Below are 21,724 nucleotides of genomic sequence, written 5' to 3'. Positions count from 1 at the left end.
GGCCCAGACTCGGGGCACCCAGGACTTCAACCCACAGGTACTTCACATTGCTGAAGTTTCCTTTCCTCAATCACAAAAGCCCCTTAGTCTAAATACTGTCTATTTTCCCACCTCTCCTCTGGTCCTAACACAGTTCTCTTGACGAGTTACTCTACAAGATCTCTGAACATTCAACTGTTTATATCAGCTGAGATATATCCCTTATCCCGTTGGCGGGGGGTGAGGGGGAATGGGACTCTTCCTGTTAACTCACTCTATTTCTACTACTGTGTATTTAGGCATGACATCTATACAAGGAACACTCAAAAAAACTCCCAATGTAGAGTAATAACAACAACATTATTAATAATGGTAACTGTGGTATTAGCTAAATGCTTACTATGTGCCAAGCACTGTGCTTACCCCTGAGATAGATACAATGCAATGAGATCAATAACCATCTTGTCCTCAATAAGCTTGTTAATTCAAAAGAAAACTGCCCGGAATCCAAGAAGCCCTTCCTTGCTTCCACCACCTCCCCACTGTTCTAACCCATGAAAAACTTACTAAAATGAGGAGGGTTGCTATATCCCTGAGGGAATCCCTGTGTAGGGGGAAATCCACCTGGTGGTGTAGACACTATGTATGAAGCAAAAGCTGGAGGAGGAGGTGGGGCTCCTCTTCCTAGAGGAGGTGGTCCATAGCCACCTAAAAAAAAAATCCAGAAATAATGAGAAAGAATATATTTAATCAAATTCCAACACTTGTATTTGCTCCTGGATCTGGGGAAGCAAAGTCTAAATTAAACTGAATTCATTTTTACTCTTAAATACTAAACTCCTACCCTTGACTTCTGGAGTCTTGGAGACAATTTCCTATATACATAGTTATTTTTTGTGATCGCAGAAGAAGACATTGTTGGTGATTCGCCTACTGGCATTTGTGAGGCTGATAAAACCCAGTCCAAACTATACATATCACACTAGGCAAAGAATTCCTTCAATTTCATGGTTTTAACCTCTGGGTCTTCCTAGTTAATCAGGAAAGCTATAGACCCTTCAACAGTACTGATCTAGCATTAGAATGAGAGTATAAATCTTCCTCATCTCTCCCATCTTCTTCCTCTGGGAGATTAAATGCTGCATGGTCACCACAACCAACTTCCTATGCCAGTTGAAAGGATGACATCCAGGGACTCCTCGTGCAGGCATTCCATTCACGAAACGGCTGGGCACATCAGCTGGGAAAGCTGAAGGCTCTCAAATCAGTGGTTTACTTACCCATTGCCTTGTCCTGCTGGCACCCACATTCCTGAATCTACCAAACAGAGGAGAACAGTTGGGCATTTTATTAAATGTGTTTAGCCCACCAAGTAGCAGGCTTTGGAAACCATAACTCTGCAATTCAGAAACTGTTTTCCACTAATCCACTGCTAATATGAGAAGTAGTTATTGTTAGGCAAAATCCCAATCATATCGAGAGTTCAATTGAGAATCCAAGTACAAACTACTTATTCCCAGCCACACTAAGATACTAACAGTCTTCAAATGAGCTTCCATCAGATATCTGGTTTTTTACTCAGTGTTTTGAAGGACACTGGAGCAGAGAACACGAGAACTCCTGTTGAATTCTATAAGACCTGGGTGTAAAGTGAGTTGGTTGGTTATAAGCAGAGTTAAAGCTCTGGAGTTCACAAGCTTCACAGACTATTAGCATTCTTTGAGTAACCTAGGCTGCAGCTTTAATCATCAGTCAATCGACCAATCAATCATATTTACTGAGCACTTCCTGTGTGCAGAACACTGTACCAAGTGCCTGAGAGAGTTCAATATAACCGAGTTGGCAGGTACTCAATTCTTTAAGAACCCAAGAAATTCTCCATTCCTTTATGGGGCAAATTTATCATCCACGGGGACTTATTCTTGTGAAAAAGACAGTCTCTTCCTCCACCTGGGACAACGGGCTTTGAAAAAGTCTTTTTTTTTAGAACAATTACTCAAAATTAAATGAGGAGAGGTGGGAGGAGAGCTTCTAAGGCCTGAAAGATGTTGAAGTGACTTGGGGCATGCAAAGGACTAGGGGCAGCACCAAGATTCCCAACTGGAATTATCCTGCTCGGTTGGGTTACTTCAAGAATCGAATGCTAAGAGACATTATGGCTTCCTCTCAGCATATTTAGAGATTTCATTTGATAACTGAGGACAGAAAAAATTCACAATTGAGGTTTCCCTCTTACAATCCTTCAGAGAATGTCAAAAACTTCTTTCAGAATTCTGGAAAAGGGAACAGGTACATTGACCTCATCTTTAGCTTCTTGGGAGGCAGAGAAACAGCTAAAAACCCTCTATAATCTGGGTCTGGTTAGATAGCCTTCTGGCCGTTAGCACCCGTGGTGGCTGTACCTCTCTAGTGGAGGCCTGAAAGTTTCACACATGCGTATACATCTCTGCTGCCCAAACCCAGAATTTAGGTCAGGCCTCCTTGGTCTCCAGGGACTGCAGACAGTCTTGGCCCTTCTTGCTACCTTGATCTTGACTAGTTCAACAAACAGATAAGCAATAATCCATAACACATGGATTACTAAGGTAGAAAAAGAGTTCCAAGGAATGTAGCTAACAAAGAGTGACTTGCTCACCTGGCTTAGAACAGTGCTTGGCACATAGTAAGCGCTTAACAAATACTGTCAATATTATTTAAGGTTATCCTTCATTTTAATGTCTGTGAAATTTCATTTTCCTGAGACATCCAAAAATGGCAGCAATCTAAAACGTCTTCTCATGAAACATGAGTTGAGGTTAATTTAACCACAGCATTGGAGTTATCTATGGGAAAGGAGAATCGTGGAGTGAAGCAAACTCACGTCTTCCTGAGACGAGCAAATTTTATCTTACAGTGTCTTGAAAGAGTCAGAGTCTAATTGCAAATGGACTGAGTAGCTCTGCGAAAACCACCAAAATGTCTATCAGCAAGGAGGGATTACTTTGAGGGTCATAACCCTGTTGCCAGCTAGGGAGGGGTTGACCTGTCCATCCACTGTCAGCATTTGGCATTATCCTGCTTCCCCACTGACTGGAGCCTGGGTTTCCTGGGCCATGGCTTTTGCTATCTCGAGGTTCTGCCCGTTTGGCTTCAACTTAAACAAACAGATAACCCATTCAGGAGAGAAGCTGCTGCTGAAGACACCTTCCTATCCTTCTGATTCACTTCTAGTTACACTAAAGACATTACGATTTAATTCTGAACATTTTAGCAACAGTCAATTCCAGGCCTGTTCGATAGTGGGGGAAATGGTTTCTCAGGTATTACACATTCCATAAGGCTTGAACACGAAGGGCTATATTTAAAACTTTAAAAAAAATTCCCTTCAGTGATTTCAATTCCTTATGTCACTTGCTTTAAATATATATATATAGCAAAAACATCTCTTCCTTCAGTGATTCCCCTCAAAATTTAATGAGGAAGTCCAGGTGTGTGTGGTGGGGGGGGGGGTTTGTTTGTTTTTTGTTGGGTTTTTTTAAAATTAAATCATCCAACATTTTAAAATAATGCTTCCAAGTATGCCACATTAGCACGGGCGTCACCTGAACACTTTAAACAATCGGTGACAGAGATACCTCCAATTCTGCCAAAATGGTGTTGGATGAAACAGCTTGGGTATGACAACAGACAGAGTAATAAAAATCAAAGCACAACCTCCATGTTTCAGTAGAGTGGTATACATGTAAAATTAATTTTAACGTTCTCCTCCTTGGACTACTTACAATTTCAGACCTGCTCAGACCTAAGAAACACACACTTGGCTTTTAGCTAAATATTTATGAAAAATTTCCAGAGGAAGATATAGACCTACCTTCTTCCCCTGGTTTACTCATAAAGAATCTGAACTCAAAACAGTGGCATGGAAATTGGATTTTGGTGAGAAAATCTTATACACAACAAAAAAAGTAAGTTAATATGAAATAAAAATGCATCAGTATGCAAATTTGCAAATCTTCATCCTGTGTTAACTGATCAAACTTCTTTAAATATTCTGTAACTCCCAATATTTGATTTTTAATTGATAGCTTCTGCTGAAGACACCTCCCTATCCTCCTGATTCACCTGTAGTTACACTAAAGACGTTATGATTTAATTCTGAACATTTTAGAACACTTTATTTTTAATTGATAGCTTGGAGATGATACATATCTACAGTCTATTTTCACTAGGCTCCACGTTTAAAATAAAAACAGCTATTTTCTTTATTACTCTCGTAAAAACACCATTCGAATTTTCTTCATTCTCCATGAGAAAAAAAATCTCAGCCCTCTTTGTAGCCCAAATATTTTTTTTTATTTATGTAAAACTTTAAATAAAGATTTATTTACTGTTACTTTATTTAAAGTAACGGTAGGGGAAGTGAGATAGCCGTATTCCTAATTCTTCCTCCTCTACATTAAATTTTATTCATGTCAGTACAAAGAAGAACTAGCAGAGGAAAAAGGTTTTCACTCCTCACCACTTCCATTCCGCTAATGCTTCAGGAATGGTCAACATAAAGAATACCAAAAATCTCGGTGAGCTGAAGGTTCTGCTACTACAAAACCACAGAAATTTTCCCAGAGCTCAAATTAATGAGCCACCATGCACTCTTGTTGTGGGAATATGGATCCCACATTCAGAAGCCAAAAAAAAAATACTGCAATATGATTTCCTCTTTTAGCAGGAAGAGGCTATGTGTGCAGCTACTTCATCCTTATACTTTCAATGCCAGCTAGGGAAGCTACCATTTTGTACAGTCATAAACTCATGTTAGGATGAAGACATGGTATCCCAACCAAACAAATGGCCAGGGTTCAATTACATGCACCCAAGAATTCGCAGGCATGTAATGAATTGTTAATCTGAGCACGATGCCTCAGCGAACTAATTTGCTAATTTTTTAGATACATATTCCACATGCCAAATGAATTAATCTAAAAGTGTTCTTTCAGTAATGTTTGTTTCTGAACCTGACCAAGGACACTGTTATTAACTGAAGGACGTTTTGGAATGCTATCTCTAAATTAATTGCTGCCAAATTTATCAAACCATTTGTCCCTCTGCATAAAGATGACACCTTTCTATGGTATAATCGTTAAATATCATCTTACAGTGCCTTACCATAATGAACACAGATTCTCTTGAACTTGTCATCAAACTTGTAATGTGGCCTTCCAGTCAGTGAGATGGCCAGAAGTTGGGAGGGGGGATGGGGGGCAGGATCTGTGTGACCTCAGGAGACTCACTCACCTTTTCTGAGTCTCAGTTTCCCTGTCTGTAAAATGGGGCTGAGGGGTAGTGTGGCTCAGTGGAAAGAGCAGAGGACCCGTATGACCTCGGATGACTCCTTCACCCTCTCTGGGCCTCAGTTTTCCCCATCTACAAAATGGGTCTGAGGGGCATTGTGGGACAGTGGCGAGAACACAGGACCTCTGTGATCTCAGGTGACTCACCTGCCCCTTCTAAAATGGGGATAAGGGGCAGTGTTACTCAGTGGAATGAGAAGAGGACCTGTGTGACCTCGGGTGACTCACTCACCCTCTCTGGGCCTCAGTTTCCCTCTCTGTAAAATGGGGCTGAGGGGCAATATGGCTCAGGGGGAAAGAGCAGAGGACACAGGTGGCCTCGGTTGACTCCCTTACTCTCTCTGACCCTCAGTTTCCCCATCTGTAGAATGGGGAGGAGGGTCAGTGTGGCCCAGTGGAAAGAGCACAGAACTGGTGTGGCCTCAGGTTGCTCACTCACCCTCTTCCAGCCTTAGTTTCCCTGTCCGTAAAATGGGAATGAGGGACTCAGTGGAAAGAGCAGAGCACCTGTGTGATCTCAGGTAACTAACCCTCTTTGGGTCTCAGTTTCCCCATCTAGAAAGTGGGGGTTCCGCCCCCTGCTACCCCTTAGACTGTGAACCCCATGAGGGACCTGGTGACCTTGTGTCTCCCCCAGTGCTTAGTACAGTTCTTGGCACAAAGTGAGTTTGTTCTTCCCTATTCTGAGCCCCATGACATTTATGTACATATCTGTAATTTCATCTGTTTGCATTGATATCTGTTTCCCTCTCTCTAAACTGTAAGCTCGTTGTGGGCTGGGATTATGTCTGTTGGTTGTTGTACTGTACTCTCCCAATCACGTAGTACAGTACTGGGCACATAGTAGGCCCCCAATAAATATGATTAAATGAATGAATGGATGAATGCTAATTTTAAACTGAAGTGCTTCAATTAATGTCACTACAATGTACGTTTTTTTCCTGCTTTACAAAGTTCAATGTCGTTGCGTTGTTAATGCAACTAATACTACATCACCTCCATTTGAAACGACTAAAAGCATATTCATCTGATTAATACATCCATTTTGGGAGGGGAGGTAATTCACTCTGTAACTCCTAAAATAAGCCAGAGACACCTGTGTGACAAAACTAGACAAAAGAGTCTTTTGACCAAAGTGGGAAAAAATTTGCATTGTAGGGTTATGGCAAGATGAAAAACTGGGAAATTGTGGGCTCTGCTCCTGAAATGATCTACTTCACGCTATTAACAATAAAAATCAAAGGAATCACTTTCACTTTCAAATTCCATAGATAGCCTTCACTAACTGCAATTTCTCCAAGCAATTCACGTTAAAATTTGCTTCTCCAAAATTGATGCAGAGAAGTAGCATGGCTCAGGTGGAAAGAGCCTGGGCTTGGGAGTCAGAGGTCATGGGTTCTAATCCCAGATCGTGCCACTTGTCAGCTGTGTGACTTCGGGCAAGTCGCTTACCTTCTCTGTGCCTCCAGTTCCCTCATCTGTCAAATGGAGACTAAGACTGTGAGCCCCACGTGGGACAAGCCTGATTTCCTTGTATTCCCCCCAGCGCTTAGAACAGCGCTTGGTACATAGTAAGCACTTAACAAACTCCATTATTATTATTATTGTTATTATTATTATTATTAGAATAATTATTATTATTTTATCGGGCAAAACAAAAGCTACGCATTTTCCCCACTGAACTGGAACTTAGCAGAAAAACCTGTTTTTGCTTTTTCTGGCTCAATTGTTCCGATCCCTGCCTTGTGGCACACTGTACAAAGGATGAAACAGCTAGAGGTCACTTAACTATAGACTGCAGTCAAATATTATATAAAGTATGTGTATTCTCTCCCCCGCCCCCAGTTTAACAGCTATGTGATTTAACTGAAATCAAAAGTGAAACAAAATAAAAACCCAACTCCTCACCCTCCAAAAAAAACCCAAACCCAATAATACACCAATGCCCCCCAAACCCCACCAAAACTTCATGATGCTTCATGATTCAATTTTGCTTTAAAGTGAGAAACTGGGGCGGTCAGATGACCCCCTCAATTCAGTATCAGGTCAGAAGAACATTAATTTGAATACGGTAATAAAAAAAAATTTGGTATTTGTTAAGCGCTTATTATGTGCCATGGACTGTTCTAAGCACTGGGGGGAGAAACAAGGTAATCAGGTTGTCCCATGTGGGGCTCAGAGTTCTAATCCCCATTTTCCAGATGAGGTAACCGAAGCACAGAGAAGTTAAGTGACTTACCCTAAGTCACACAACTTATAAGTGGCGGAGCCGGCATTAGAACCCCTGACCTCTGACTCCCAAGCCTGTGCTCTTTCCACTGAACCACGCTGCTTCTCTAATATGCATCTAGAGGAGTGCTACCTGAAAACCAAATGTTGGCCAACTCAGGAGATTTCATTGGGTGTGATTTTCACACATCCTGAAATTAAATTCTTATTTTTTTCCAAACACTCCCACACTCTTACTCCCAGTTTTTAATACTCAAGTAAAGCATTCCAAATGGTCATCCAAAAGGTAGTCCAAAATCTGGTATGGGTGAGGAGCTATAAACAAGTACCACCTTGTTTCAACTGAGCTATTTTCTCTGAGATAGGTAACTATGTGTATTCACTTCCTGAAAACTTACCTGAGTTCCTAATTTAAACGCGTTGCAGCCCTAAAAAATAACCTTTCAGCTACTGTCAAAACTGCTAAACTCCTTCTTAGGAGAAAAGCCCCAACTCAGCTTGCGCTTACCATTGGTTTTGATAGAAGGTAAAATAAAATTACAACTATACACTTCTTTGCCCATGATGTCGTGAAAATGCATGTCCACAGCCTGGTCCATTGATTGCTCATCCTCGTAGGAAATAAATCCAAAACCTAGCCAGTGAAGAAGAAGAGTGAATCAAGATAGCAGGGGGTTGTGGCATAAAACATGATGATGAACAATACTAGACGTGGACCAAGGGTTGACACAAGGGTTTCAGTTAAGGACTCCAAATATACATTTTGAGCAGTCTTTTAATCCAGTCTTACCTGAAAGGAATTAGGTAACTGCTATTTTCCAAACCCTGCGTATTTGCCCAAGTAATTAATTATTTCCTTGCGCTGTCTAGAATTAACTCCCTGAATTACTCATGAATGATGGGACGAGATCAATCCTATGACTGGCAGGAAGGAATGGATTATAGCTAGTACTCTGCACAGTGCCACCTGTATTCCTTCATCCTGACAGTGCGCAGACTATAGTGAGCAGGAAGACAGGGATGAAGCAGATGCAAAGATTTATTAGTTAATCAATCAATCAATCAATCAATCAATCAATCATATCTATTGAGCACTAACTGTGTGCCCAGCACTGTACTAAGTGTTTGGGAGAGTACAATATAACAACAAAACGGACAGATTCCTGCCCACAATGAGCTCACAGTCTAGAGGGGGAGGCAGACATTTATATAAATAAATCCAAGCTTACATGGGCTGAACCCATTTAAGGCAGAAGTGAGCAGAGCACAGTGCCATTTCTGGATCGCAGCATGAGGATAAGAATCAAAACTGGATTATGCAGAGAAAAGTGACCTTTTCCTTTTATTGTCTGCCCCAAATATTGTGCTGATAGATTGAGTGGTAAAATGATCTGCTCATAAATGGCATTCAATAAATATGGAGCATGATCATTTCTTAGAACAGTGCTTTGCACATAGTAAGCACTTATCAAATGCCATTATTATTACTATTTCAATTGTGACAGAAAACCTTGAGCATGGAGCATAGCAACGTTCAGTAAGTAGCCAATAGCAAAGAAGTTGCTATTTATTTCAAGAGAAAAGGTTCTGTGTTTATAATGACATCAACCTTAGGTTAGGCAGAACTACTAGAATCAAGTTTCCAAACAAAAAAACCCAAAGGAAGATATAACAGATTGAATGGTAACTAACTGCGTGCTTTTCAGAAACTGTCAAAGGGCTTTCAGTTTGCACTGTTGCCTGCCAGCGGACTTGGCATGACTGACTCCATCTTGTGCATACCAACAGTAACCCTCCATTTTGTGCAGACCGAAAGCACTCCACGTGTGTGCAAGGCTACATTAACCAAAGTGGCTCCACTCTGTCTGGGATGTCCCCAATCCTGTGCTGGCCGTTATCCCCTGATAACATCCTGGTAACAGGGATTCAGACACTAACCAGACCATGACAATCAAACGGTTGTAATTTAACTCAGGATCTAGGAATGTCAAGGTTTCACATGCGTGGGAATCATTCGTGTAGCTTGGATGGGGAACTAAACAAAAGTTACTTTATTTAGGCTGACGGGACCGAGTAGTCAACCTTCCTCCTTTACTGCCTCTATCTGAACTCATGTCTCCGAGTCATTTTCCTATCTGCCATCATCACCTTGGGTGGTTCTAGAACCCTGTGGCAGATTTACACCGGCTAACCTATTTTGCACCCTACTTGTCGATAACAGCACAGAGCATCAAGGAAGCAACAACAACAAAAACACTTCTTCCAATATTTGGTTGCACAAGGGCAGTGAATATTTGCCTTCCTGAAACCCATATTTTCCCCTTGGTTTGCGTTTTGCTTTGTAGCTAGAGCTGTGAGCAGGCAGATAGTGCTTTAAATTGTTAACGAAAAACACAGAATCTACATTGGTTAGTGCCTCTCTAAGCTCCTCTAGTCCAAGGAGTACCAAGGCCTACTATCAGATAAATAAATATAAAATATTCTCAAAGATATAGGCCAAGATGAGATTTAGTAGAACAAGTTTCTGCTGTCTCCAGTAAGAATAAGAAACACTGAAATAAGAGATTTAATAAAACCAGTATTCCCCAAATATAAGAGAGCAAAATAGAAGCTCCTGAATGAAAACCACAATTCATCCCAGTACATTTTGTCAGAATTCACTGGATTTCTTCACACAGAAGAATAACCTTTCAGATCCTTCAAATAGCATTGACCTTCATTTGGGAAGTACCAAGTTTTACTTAGAAAGCAAGAGGAATGCCTCATTTGCACACCATCCACAAAGACAGATGACATTCCATCACTGTTTACAAAAGGAATACTGGAGGGCAGGACCCTACAAAAAGAAAAAAAGGAAAATGAGATTCTGAGAGAATCTGGGACAACAAGGTGGAGGGACGGACCAAATTCATCAAATCCAGACCCAAACGGGATCCCCTTTTCTTTTCTTTTTTTCTTTTTTCTTTTTTAAAGTGTAGCAAGTGTAAAGGGGGCCTCATAGGTCTTTGGTTCAAGGATGGGAAAAAGCCAACTCTTTAGTGAACTTGAAACTGATTATAAAGGAATGTTTCAACAAGAAGTTTAGGATACCTCAGGTAATTGAAGATTAGCCAAACTAAAGGCACAATTAGTAGGAAGTTCTAAATACATTAAGGGAGGAACACTCAAAATCGGACACTGCCAGGTTCAGTTTATACAGTTTGTCTCAGGACTGAATTCTTCGGGGGAAAAACAAAAGTCAAAGAGGAGGCACCATGGCTTTCGTCAGTTATAGCCTGAAGTTAAAATCAGTGTACCAATACCTTGGTGATGGGCTGAAATCTGAGGTGCTACACTGGGCACAGAGTAGAGGAGAGTGAACGTTTTCTAGTTGACGAAGAAGGAAAACTAAATTAAGTGAATTAGGAAGAGGAATTAGAAAAGATGATAATATTCTCAATAGTAGAATACTTCAAAACAGTGAGCCAAAAGTTTACCTGAGTAGAACAAATGCATCTACTGAATTCAAACTAAAGAAGATTTTGTACCATTAAGCCTCCCCTTGAAGGGGAGGGTACACAACTAACCTTTCATAGTATCTCAGAAATAGAGGACACTTTAAGTAAGATTCAAATGATCCAATAAGCTTCGAAAAATTAGGACACTAGCCTTCAGGGAAGAGAGCTGCCTAAGAAAGGATGGGCCGAAAGGGTGGGCCTACTCATACCCTGTTTAAGCCCAGAGACGTAATCAACTGTAACAAATTTGTTTCAGATTAAGGGCACTGGAGGCAATTCCATCCTTAGACAGAGTAAACAGAACACCTGGTGAACACCATATGACTAGGGGCTTCTCTGCCTTTAGCTAAAGCTTCCCTTCAGGTAGGTGCTCTCAAGTGGCTCCCATAAGTCAAATTCTAATGCATAGTGACCCCCCTACAATTCCCTGCCCTCAGCAACACATTGCCACAGAGTCAGACACCTCAATTCCAGGCAATCCACCTTTTTCTGGAAGCTCCTATTTAGGAGGACCCATTTTCACATTATTCGGTCAGGTCTTGGAGTGATAGCCTGACCCTGGGACTATTGTACATGATAAATCTATTTTCTTTTCCACTGGGCAGAGTTTTAATGAGATCCTAGTAAAATAGAAGTAGGACTCCAGCTGAGACGAGGCAAGTCTGGATAAATATACCCAATTGATGAGGTAGCCTATGATTTATGATTCTATGATTTAAAACAGATTCCCAAATTTTGAGATGACTTAACCACATTCAAAGACCAAAATCTACTACTTGTAAAGTATAACAGAATTACAAAACCCAAGATATTTTACAGTAAGGGGGTCCACCAGGACCTGCTGCTTACAAAAGGCAACTCTCAAAAATTCATTATCATCGAAGAAGCAGAACAGAAAAAAATTGCCAAAGAACAAAGAACAAGGCCTACTTACTCCTCCTCTGACTGCAGAACTGGCCTGTACCTGTGTGATAATAACACTTACCAACTGAAGAAAATAAATCTAAACAGATATTATTAATCTCAGTCAAACACCTCACAGAGAGCAAAGAAAATGTATCTAACATTAGTGAACTTTTCTATAAAGACAGTGGAACATAGGGGGGGGGGATTTTTTAATTTTTTTAATTTTTTTTATTTCATAAGGGCAACAGGAGGAAAATGAAAAGTTCAAATACCAAACTTTTCTCCACTATGTTCAGAAATGCCTAACCAAATCAAACAATTAGGTCCTAGACTAAAGATCCAACAGACACTGGGTGAGGTGAGAAACACCTTAGTTGCAGCAGATATTCCAAAATGTATGGGTTCTACTCACTCGGTTTATTTATAAATCACCAAAATTCAAGAGAGAAACAAAATTCCCACAAAATCCATCAGCGCTTATGGAACAATTATGGAAGTGCAGTGGTTTTAGTAACTGTGGTGTATGTTAAGCGCTTACTATGTGCTAAGCACTGTACTCAGCGCTGAGGATAGGTATAAGAGAATAATAACAATAATAATGATGATGGTATTTGTTAAGTGCTTACTATGTGCAAAGCACTGTTCTAAGCACTGGGGGGCGGGGAATACAAGGTGATCAGGTTGTCCCATGTGGCGCTCACAGTCTTAATCCCCATTTTACAGATGAGGTAACTGAGGCTGAGACAAGTTAAGTGACTTGCCCAAGGTCACACAGCAGATATGTGGCGGAGCCAGGATTCAAACCCATGACCTCTGACTCCAAAGCCCGTGCTCTTTCCACTGAGCCACGCTGCTTCTCTGAATGAGGTCCCACCTGGGGTTCACATTCTAAGTAAAAGGGAACACAGGAAATGGCTGAATCCCCTTTCTGCAGGTCAGGGAACTGAGGTCCAGAGAAGTTCAGTGACATGCCCAAGGTCACACAGCAGTTAAGAGGCAGAGCTGGAATTACAACCCAGGGAACTGACTCCCGGGCCCGAGCTCTTTCCACCAAGCCACGAAGGCTTTGCACTCATGTCAGACTGTGCCTAACTTGATTATTTTTTATCCACCCCAGCCATTAGTACAGTGCTTGGCACATAGTAGGCACTTATTAAATATCAAAATAATAATAATAATAGCAATAATATTCAATCATATTTACTGGGTGCTTACTAAGTGCTTAGTAATAAAAATGATAAGGATAGTTATCATTATTATTGTTACTGTAAAAGAGTTGAAATAAATTAAAAAGACAAAAAAGAAGAAAAGTATGGAATGGATAATTTCTAGTTTCAAACAGAGATCATTGGAACTCAGTGGGGAAACCAAGCCGATGGGAGGGAAATCAGTCTTCCAACCCTATTCAGATACAGATGATGCATCTTTACACATGAATATGCCTTCAAAATCTTTCTAGATGCATTTCACCAATATGCAAAACTATGTGCCCATTTAAAAACTCTAACTGAAATGGGCCCCCCAAACTAGTGCAAAACCACCAACACACTTGATGGAGTTGTACTTGAAAAACAGCTACCTTAAATATGTCCCAATTTCTTTTAGTAAAAAAGTTACCGAACTTGTTTCTGATTGTGTGAAACACTTTGCCATTTGAGTAAAGAGGAGGATAAAAAAAGGATCAAGCACAAACTCTGTTAGTCCTTACCTCGAGGCCTTTGCTTCTCAGCATCATAGATCATTACAACTTCAGTAACCTGAAAGACAAGGAAAAAAAAATCATCTGCTACTGCTACTGCTCATATTTATTGAGCACTTACTGTGGAGAGGACACTGTACTCAGAGCTTGGGAGAGTACCATATAACAGAGTCAGGTAACAATTTTGGTATTTGTTAAGCACTCACTATGTGCCAAGCACTGTTCTAAGCGCTGGGGGAGATACAAGATAATCAGGTTGTCCCACCTGGGGCTCACAGTCTTCATCCCCATTTAACAGATGAGGTAACTGAGGCACAGAGAAGTGAAGTGACAAAGTCACACAGGGGATAAGTGGTGGAGTCGGGATTAGAACCCATGACTTCTGGCTCCCAAGCCCGGGCTCTTTCAATTGAGCCATGCTGCTTCTCTGAAGTTGGTAGACACATTCCCTGACCCCACTGAGCTTACAGTCTAGCGGGAGACCCAGACATGAATATAAATAAAGGAATCACAGCTGTGCACATCATTCATTCATTCATTCAATTGTATTTACTGAGCGCTTATTGTGTGGGGGGCACTGCACTAAGCGCTTGGGGGAGTCCAATACAGCAACAGACATAGACATTCCCTGCCCACAATGAGCTTACGGTCTTGAGGAGTGCCTTGGGGCTGAGGCAGGGATGAAGAGAGGGTGCAAATCCACACACAAGGGTGATACAGGGAGGGCGTGGGAGAAGAGGAAATGACAGCTTAGTTGGGGAAGGGCTCTTGGAAGAGTTGTGCTTTTATTAAGGCTTTGAAGGTGGGGAGAGTGATCCTCTGTCGGCGAGGCAGTCAAGTCAGTTGTGTTACTGAGCACTTAGAGTGTGCAGAGCACTGTACTAAGTGTGTGACAGAGTACAATACAAGAGGAATAAACAGACACGTTCCCTGACCACCACAAGCTTACAGTCTAGAGGGAGAGACAGACAATAATATAAGTAAACTCATTCATTCATTCAATCGCATTTACTGAGCGCTTTTCTGTGTGCACAGCACTGTACTCTGTGCTTGGAAAGTACAATTCGGCAACAGATAGAGACAATCCCTACCCAACAACGGGCTCACAGTCTAGAAGAGGGGAGACAGACAGCAAAACAAAACAAAGCAAGTAGACTGGCATCAACAGCATCAATATAAATAAATAGAATTATAGATATATACACATCATTAATAAAATAAATAGAATAAAATACGTACGTCTACATACAAGTGCTGGGGGGCGGGGAGGTGGGTACTGCAGAGGGAGGGAGTCGGGGTGATGGGGAGGGGAGGAGGAGCAGAGGCTCAGTCTGGGAAGGCCTCCTGGAGGAGGTGAGCTCTCGATAGGGCTTTGAAGGGAGGAAGAGAGCTAGTTTGGCGGATGTGTGGAGGGAGGGCATTCCAGGGCAGAGGTAGGACATGGGCCAGGGGTCGATGGCAGGACAGGCCAGAACAAGATCCAGTGAGGAGGTTAGTTTGTGGCAGAGGAGTGGAGGGTGTGGGCTGGGCTGGAGGAGGAGAGAAGGGAGGTGAGGTAGAAGGGGGCGAGGGGATGGGGAGCTTTGAAGCCAATAGTGAGGAGGTTTTGCTTGATATGAAGGTTGATAGGCAACCACTGGAGATTTTTGAGGAGGCGAGGGTGAGATGCCCAGTGCATTTCTGTGGAAAGATGATCTGGGCAGCAGAGTGTTTATGGATATGTACCGAAGTGCTGTGGGGCTGCTGCTGGTGGGGGTGGGGGTGGTGGTGGTGAGCGGGGGCAGGGCGGGGGGGGGGGGAGGTTGGGGGGAATGAATAAAGGGAGCAAGTCAGGGAGATACAGAAGGGAGTGGGAGAGGAGGCAAGGAGGGCTACATCGGGAAAGGCCTCTTGGAGGAGATGTGCCTTCAATAAGGCTTTGAAACCAGGGAGAGTAGTTGTCTGTCGGCAATGAGGAGGGAGGGCATTCCAGACCAGGTGCAGGATGTGGACGGAAGATGCCAGAATGACAGACGAGATGGAGGCCCATCATCATCATCAATCGTATTTATTGAGCACTTACTGTGTGCAGAGCACTTTACTAAGCCCAGTGAGGAGGTTAGCCGCATTAGAGGAGCAGAGTGTGTGGGCTGGTCTGGAGAAGCAGAGAAGCGAGGTGAGGTAGGAGGGGGTGAGTGGTGGGCTGTTTTAACGCCAATGGTGAGGGGTTTCTGTTTGATGAGGAGCTAGATGGGCAACTACTGGAGGTTCTTGAGGAGTGGGGAAACGTATCCTGAATGTTTGTGGAGAAAAATGATCCGGGCAGCAGAGTGAAGTAGGGACAGGAGTGGGGAGAGACAGGAGGCAGGGAGGTCAGCAAGAAGGCTGATACAGTAGTCAGAGCGGAGCAGCATGAGTGATTGGACTGGTAATGATTGGTAGCAGTTAGGATGGAGACCAAAGGGCAGACTTTAGCGATCTTGGGAAGGTGGGACCAACAGGATTTAGTAATGGGCTGAATGTGCGGGTTGAATGAGAGCGAGGAGTCACAAATAATACCAAGATTGCGGGCTTGTGAGACAGGAAGGATGGTGGGGCCAACTACAGTGACAGGAAAGTCAGGGAGAGGACAGGGTTTGGGTGGGAAGATGTCACACGAGACCCAAGTGACTCCACTTTGGCTGAGCTGTTATTTCAGGGCAAGTCGGTGAAAATACGGAAGAAGCTGGATGTACAGCAGAGTCAGGGAAACGCTGGAGCGTCTTTCCACGCCAGGCCCACTGTCCTTTGCTGTGGGCCCGCCGGCTCATACATTTGATTAACACGCGTAACTGGGGACGGGGCACGCAGAACCAACACCCGCTGTAGTCTGGCCATGGTGCAATGGGACTGGAGAACAGCAACCAATAGGCAGACTCCCTCACCTACTACCAGGTAGACCCCCCAACTCACGGAGGAGGGACTGTCGTATTCCAGCCCATCAGATGGTCCACGGACCAACCCCGAGTGATTACTGAATACCGGGGTGGAGGGAGCGGGAGTACCTCAGGTGGGGGCTTCATGGGCAGTGGAGCAGCATCGTGCTCGTCCCAGATCAGTTCTGGTGTTGTTATGGCTTTCCGGAGATGGGTGTGACTCTCAAGTTGGGTAGTGATTTGGAAAAGTGTGGCGTTCGCAAATAGATTGCGAAGAGGGCAAGTGGCCCATATCATGCTTGTTTGTGGATGTCATTAATTCTGTGTTTCGTTGGTACAACAAATTGCAGTTGTTTATACAGGTGACTAGTCTGAACTTTGTGCTCCTGTTCCCAGCCATATCCCGAATCTGCCTGCCCAGGTAAGTATATGGGCCTCTGCGGGTGACTGAAGGTAAGGCATTCTGTTTGGCACGTGTCAAGCTTGAGGTGTCAAGCGGACACCCAGGTAGAGACATCTTGAAGGCAGGAGGAAATACAAGACTGCAGAGAGGGAGAGAGAGGTTGGGGTATCATTTGCATCGAGGTGGTAGTTAAAGCCATAGGAGTCAATGAGTTCTCCAAGGGAGTGGGTATAGACGGAGAATAGAAGGGGACCCAGAACTGGGCCTCGAGGGACCCTCACAGTTAGCGGGTGGGAGGCAGAGGAAGAAGAAGAAACAGGGTGTTCCAGGCCAGAGGCAAGACTTGGGCAAGAGATCAGCGGTGAGATAGATGAGACTGAGGAATAGTGAGTAGGCCAGTGTTAGGGGAACAAAGGATGTGGGCTGGCTTATAATAGCAAAACAGGGAGATAAGGTAGGAACAGGCAAGGGGATTGAAGCTTTAATGCTGATTGGTACGGAGTTTATATTTGATGCACAGGTGGATGGGCAACCACTGGAGGTTCCTGAAGAGCGGGGAAACGTGGTGGGGAACGTTTCAGTAGAAGGGTGATCCAGGCAAAACTGGACTGTACTAGAGTTGGGAGAGACAGGAGGCAGGGAGATCAGCAAGGAAGCTGTCACAGTTATCAAGCCGGGATAGATTCCAAGAAACCTGAACTGAGCTTCTATCAACTATTGGGCTTACTTGGTTTCTGATGGAGAGTGGGCTTTTCCAACACCCCTGACTCTCCCCGGTGACCCAGCACAGACTGTCCAGAGCCCCTGACCCTCTCCTCTCCATCCCTTACTCACCCTCAGTGACCCAGCCCAAACCTCTCAACACCCCAGATTCTCCCCACTGAACCACCTCAGACCACCCAATACCCTTGACTCTCTCCTCTCCATCCCTTACTCTCCCCCAGTGACCCAGCCCAAACCTCTCCACACCCCGGACTCTCCCCTCTCTATCCCTTCTTCTCTCTCCTGTGACTCAGCACAGACCATCCCACACCCATGACTTTTCCCAGCAACCCAGCTCAAACCGCCCAACATCCCTGACTCTCTCACGGTCTGGTGGAAAGAGCATGGGCCTGAGAGTCAGAGGATGTGGGCTCTTATCCCGACTCTGCCATAAGTCTCCTGTGTGACCCTGGGCAGGTCACTTAACTTCTCTATGTCTCAGTTACCTCATCTGTAAAATGGGGGTTAAGACTGTGAGCCCCATGAGGGACAGGGACTTGTGTTCAACCTGATTACTTTGTATCTACCTCACTGGTTATAACAGTACTTGCCACAGAGTAAGCGCTAAACAAGCACCAGTGATCTTTAATGACCAAAGTTGTGTGCCTCCAAAAATTGGGGGAAAGCCCAAGCGCCAAATATAGGTGGAGAACACACCAACTCCCACCATTCATCTGCTAATTTGCCTTTGAGGAAAAAGGGCATTCTGTCTGGCATTCTGTTGGGACTGGTGAAGTTAGGAGGAGAGTGCAGAGCTAAGCCAAAAAGCCAGAAACAGTGCTCTGCATTCAGTTGACTCTCAATGATGGATGAGAATGGAAAAGGTAGGAGAGAGGTTTGGGAGATGGCCAGTTGAAGATGCTTTGAACATGTTTTGTTGTATTTGTAGCGTTGTTGTCTTTGTATCACTAGACTGTAAGCTCGTTATGGGCAGGGAATGTGTCTGTTTATTGTTGCCCTGTACTTTCCCAACCCAAGTTCAGTGCTCTGCACACAGTAAGCGCTCAATGAATACGATTCAGTGAATGAACTCAATGAACTGGAAAGAAACCACTGGTGAAATTTATCTGTGGGTGCCCAAGTCACAATTACGCAGATCCCTCTTCCTGTTGGTTTCAAATATGTAGTTCTTTACTTCTGGGAAAACCATGATTTACTAGCTTAAGCAAATCAAAGAGGCAGCAAGCAGCACGCTAGGGGAGGGAGGAATAAGCCAATACCTGCTATACTAATAAAAGACTCACCACTCCAAATTTCTTGAAGTATTCCCTGAGTTCAGTCTCGCCACAATTGTGAGGAATCCCACCAACAAAAATTTTTTTTGATTTGCTGTCACTTCTGGGTCCTTTCTGTTTGGAAAAGATGGGTAATTTGGATTAGTTTGCTTTTGAACAAAATTCTGTCATTGGGTTTCACAGCAAACAAACTCACGCTGAACCTTCCATTCCTAGTGCTTCAGAATTAGCCTCTAGGGAAAGAACCTCTATTTCAAATTGACTTTCTACCACAAACTACATAATCTAGCTGCTGTGAGTGTGTGAGATAGTACTGAAGTTAAAAGCCCTTCAGTCCATCTTCCGGTTCCTTAGACGCGCCATTGCAGTAATGGGGTTTCAGTTATAATCGATGTAATCCTCTCCTGCATCAGGCAGAAACTCCTCACCGTCTGATTCTCTCAAAATCCACCCCCACCACCTGGGCATCTGACCTCATTTCCTTGCACCTCATCAAAACACTTGTCCCCTCTCTTCTTCCCTCTCCAACTGCCATTTTCATTATTTTGTTATTTCATTATTTTGTTAGTATGTTTGGTTTTGTTCTCTGTCTCCCCCTTTTAGGCTGTGAGCCCACTGTTGGGTAGGGACTGTCTCTATATGTTGCCAATTTGTACTTCCCAAGCGCTTAGTACAGTGCTCTGCACACAGTAAGCGCTCAATAAATACGATTGATGATGATGATGATGATGCTGTGCCTGTTTTTCCCCTTCAAAGAAGCAAGCATAATTTACTGAACTCTAACTTCTCCAAAAGTGTGAGCTTCCCTCTCCTTAAGGTACTGCTTTTCCCTCTTTGGGATCACTTTGGCTGGGCTGGAAGCTAAAGGGGAAAAAGGGTGTGGTCTTTCTGATTAGACTGACTCAGCTCAAGCTATTCAAGGGTGAGTTCACAGGTGTCCGATGGTGACTAAAAGAATGATTAAACCTGGGATGAAACAGGCCTATAAATACCATTTAATCTTCTCTGCTTTCAGCAAAATTACATTTAAAGCAACACTTTCACAGACTGCCACATTCCAAGTGAACCTCCTCAGGGAACAACAGGATCAAATCCAGATCATATTTATTCATAACTCTTGTTTTGCAAAACTTAGTCACTCTTCTCTTTTCTACAAAACACTGTGGCATCTTTTTCTGTTTCTGACTTTATCCTTGCCATAAACTACTTTTTAGAAGCATACATATCTTGTGGGTTAGATCTGTTGTAGTTATTTTGAAAATAATCGTTCTTGTTCAGAGCAAAGAATCTCTGGATCAAAAGCCTAACTGTACTTGCATGGTCTGAAAATGTTTACCTCTAGAGGTTTTCATTGACAAATATACAAGGCACACATTAAATGCACTGTCGCTTTCACAAGGCAGCAAGAGAAGAAAATAATCTTGGGAACAAAAGGTCATTTAATCTCCTCCCCTCCCCACTGCTTCTGTTGGTTTTCTAGTTGGCTGTGCTATAATTCTCTTATCCACCTATGTAGAATGTAAATATTTGAGGGACAGCCCAGGCGATCATTCCGGAAGCTGCTCTGATACCTTAGGCAATCATCCTTAGAAAGCTTAAGTGACTGTGAGCCCGTTGTTGGGTAGGAACCATCTCTATATGTTGCCAACTTGTACTTCCCAAGCACTTAGGACAGTGCTCTGCACACAGTAAGCGCTCAATAAATACAGTTGAATGAATGAATGAATGAATGAATGAATGAATGAATGAATGAAAGTATTGGGTCAGAATTTGGTTACAATATACACCACTCGTTTCAGTATCCTTTTCTGATATTAGCCAAGGGCTAGGCAAAAGAAAAGGATGGCAACCAAACTACTCCTTTTTCACGCATATCTTCTACCCAACTGTCGTAGTCCCCGTAGGGTGGGGTCTGGGCTCGTGGATTACTTTGAGATCCGAGGGACTGTGAACAGTCAGGGGGCGACAGATGGAGACCCGTGCCAGAAAATTTATTTAACCAAGGCCTTCCTTGAAACACAGGCATTCTGAGGATTTAGCTCCCCAGTGCTTGCTAGCAGTCAGTTGCTTTCGTGAACTGGCGGCCCACCTTGAACACCGACCACTAGGTACCATGGAGTTGGTGACCCGATCATACTGGGCAGAGGTGCGGGTGCAGGCCAGCTGGACAGTCAGTGCAGCAACTGCCCCGAGACTCTGGGAGGCTGCCCCTCGCAGCCCATCACCGATTGCACAAGTGCTACATGTTGCCCTTTGGATAGGCGCACATCAGCCCACCCAGAATCAGTTGGCAGCTCCCGACAGGGCTCCACACATGTCCCGGGTGGCAGCTTCTGACTGGCACCTGTTCCCTCTGCATGTGCCCCAGCAGGCCGTCCATAAGAGTATCACGAGTCCTGGGGCCAAGAGGGAAAAGTGTCCCATGCACTAGGTAGGACCTGGGACGGGATTGCCGAACTCCACTTGGCCTGGCCTTAGCGTCCCATTTGGCATAGTTCTTAGGGGAGTGGGGGAGTGGAGAGGAGCGCATGTCAGTGGCCACACCAACCTAAGCAAAAGGGCGCCCTTGTGGTCAACAGAGAAGAGCCTCCAGCAATTCTGAGCAGAGGCTGTAACTTCTTGCAATATAAACTTCTGAACACTTCCACTCTACGCCCCTTCATTTGCATCACTGCATTATAGAAACCATGAAGCAAGGGAGAAGTGAAAGGAGCCACTGCTGAGAAGAGAATCCTGAATTAAGGGATAAGAAAATCTGTCCCTTCTCCAAACTGTTGATGGGGTAGAGAGGGG

The 21,724-nt window shown here is 43.7% G+C and overlaps 1 protein-coding gene across 1 annotated transcript in view; it reads right to left on the bottom strand.

Annotated features, from left to right (window-relative positions):
• Positions 1-1,037: 1,037 nt before the first annotated feature.
• The window catches only part of LOC119946721 (DAZ-associated protein 1-like), a 192,052-nt gene continuing 171,365 nt past the window's right edge, over positions 1,038-21,724 (bottom strand). The window contains exons 6-10 of the mRNA XM_038768134.1: positions 18,941-19,045; positions 13,647-13,695; positions 8,044-8,169; positions 1,260-1,296; positions 1,038-1,143 (exon numbers count right to left, since the gene is read on the bottom strand). Of these exons, the coding sequence (XP_038624062.1) occupies positions 1,038-1,143; positions 1,260-1,296; positions 8,044-8,169; positions 13,647-13,695; positions 18,941-19,045 (423 nt within the window). The remainder of the gene's footprint in view (positions 1,144-1,259; positions 1,297-8,043; positions 8,170-13,646; positions 13,696-18,940; positions 19,046-21,724) is intronic.

This window comes from Tachyglossus aculeatus, chromosome Y3 (genome assembly GCF_015852505.1).
Source record: "Tachyglossus aculeatus isolate mTacAcu1 chromosome Y3, mTacAcu1.pri, whole genome shotgun sequence".
Taxonomy (NCBI): domain Eukaryota; kingdom Metazoa; phylum Chordata; class Mammalia; order Monotremata; family Tachyglossidae; genus Tachyglossus; species Tachyglossus aculeatus.
The sequence above is the reverse complement of the archived record's forward strand: the minus strand, read 5'-3'. Positions and strand labels throughout refer to the sequence as shown.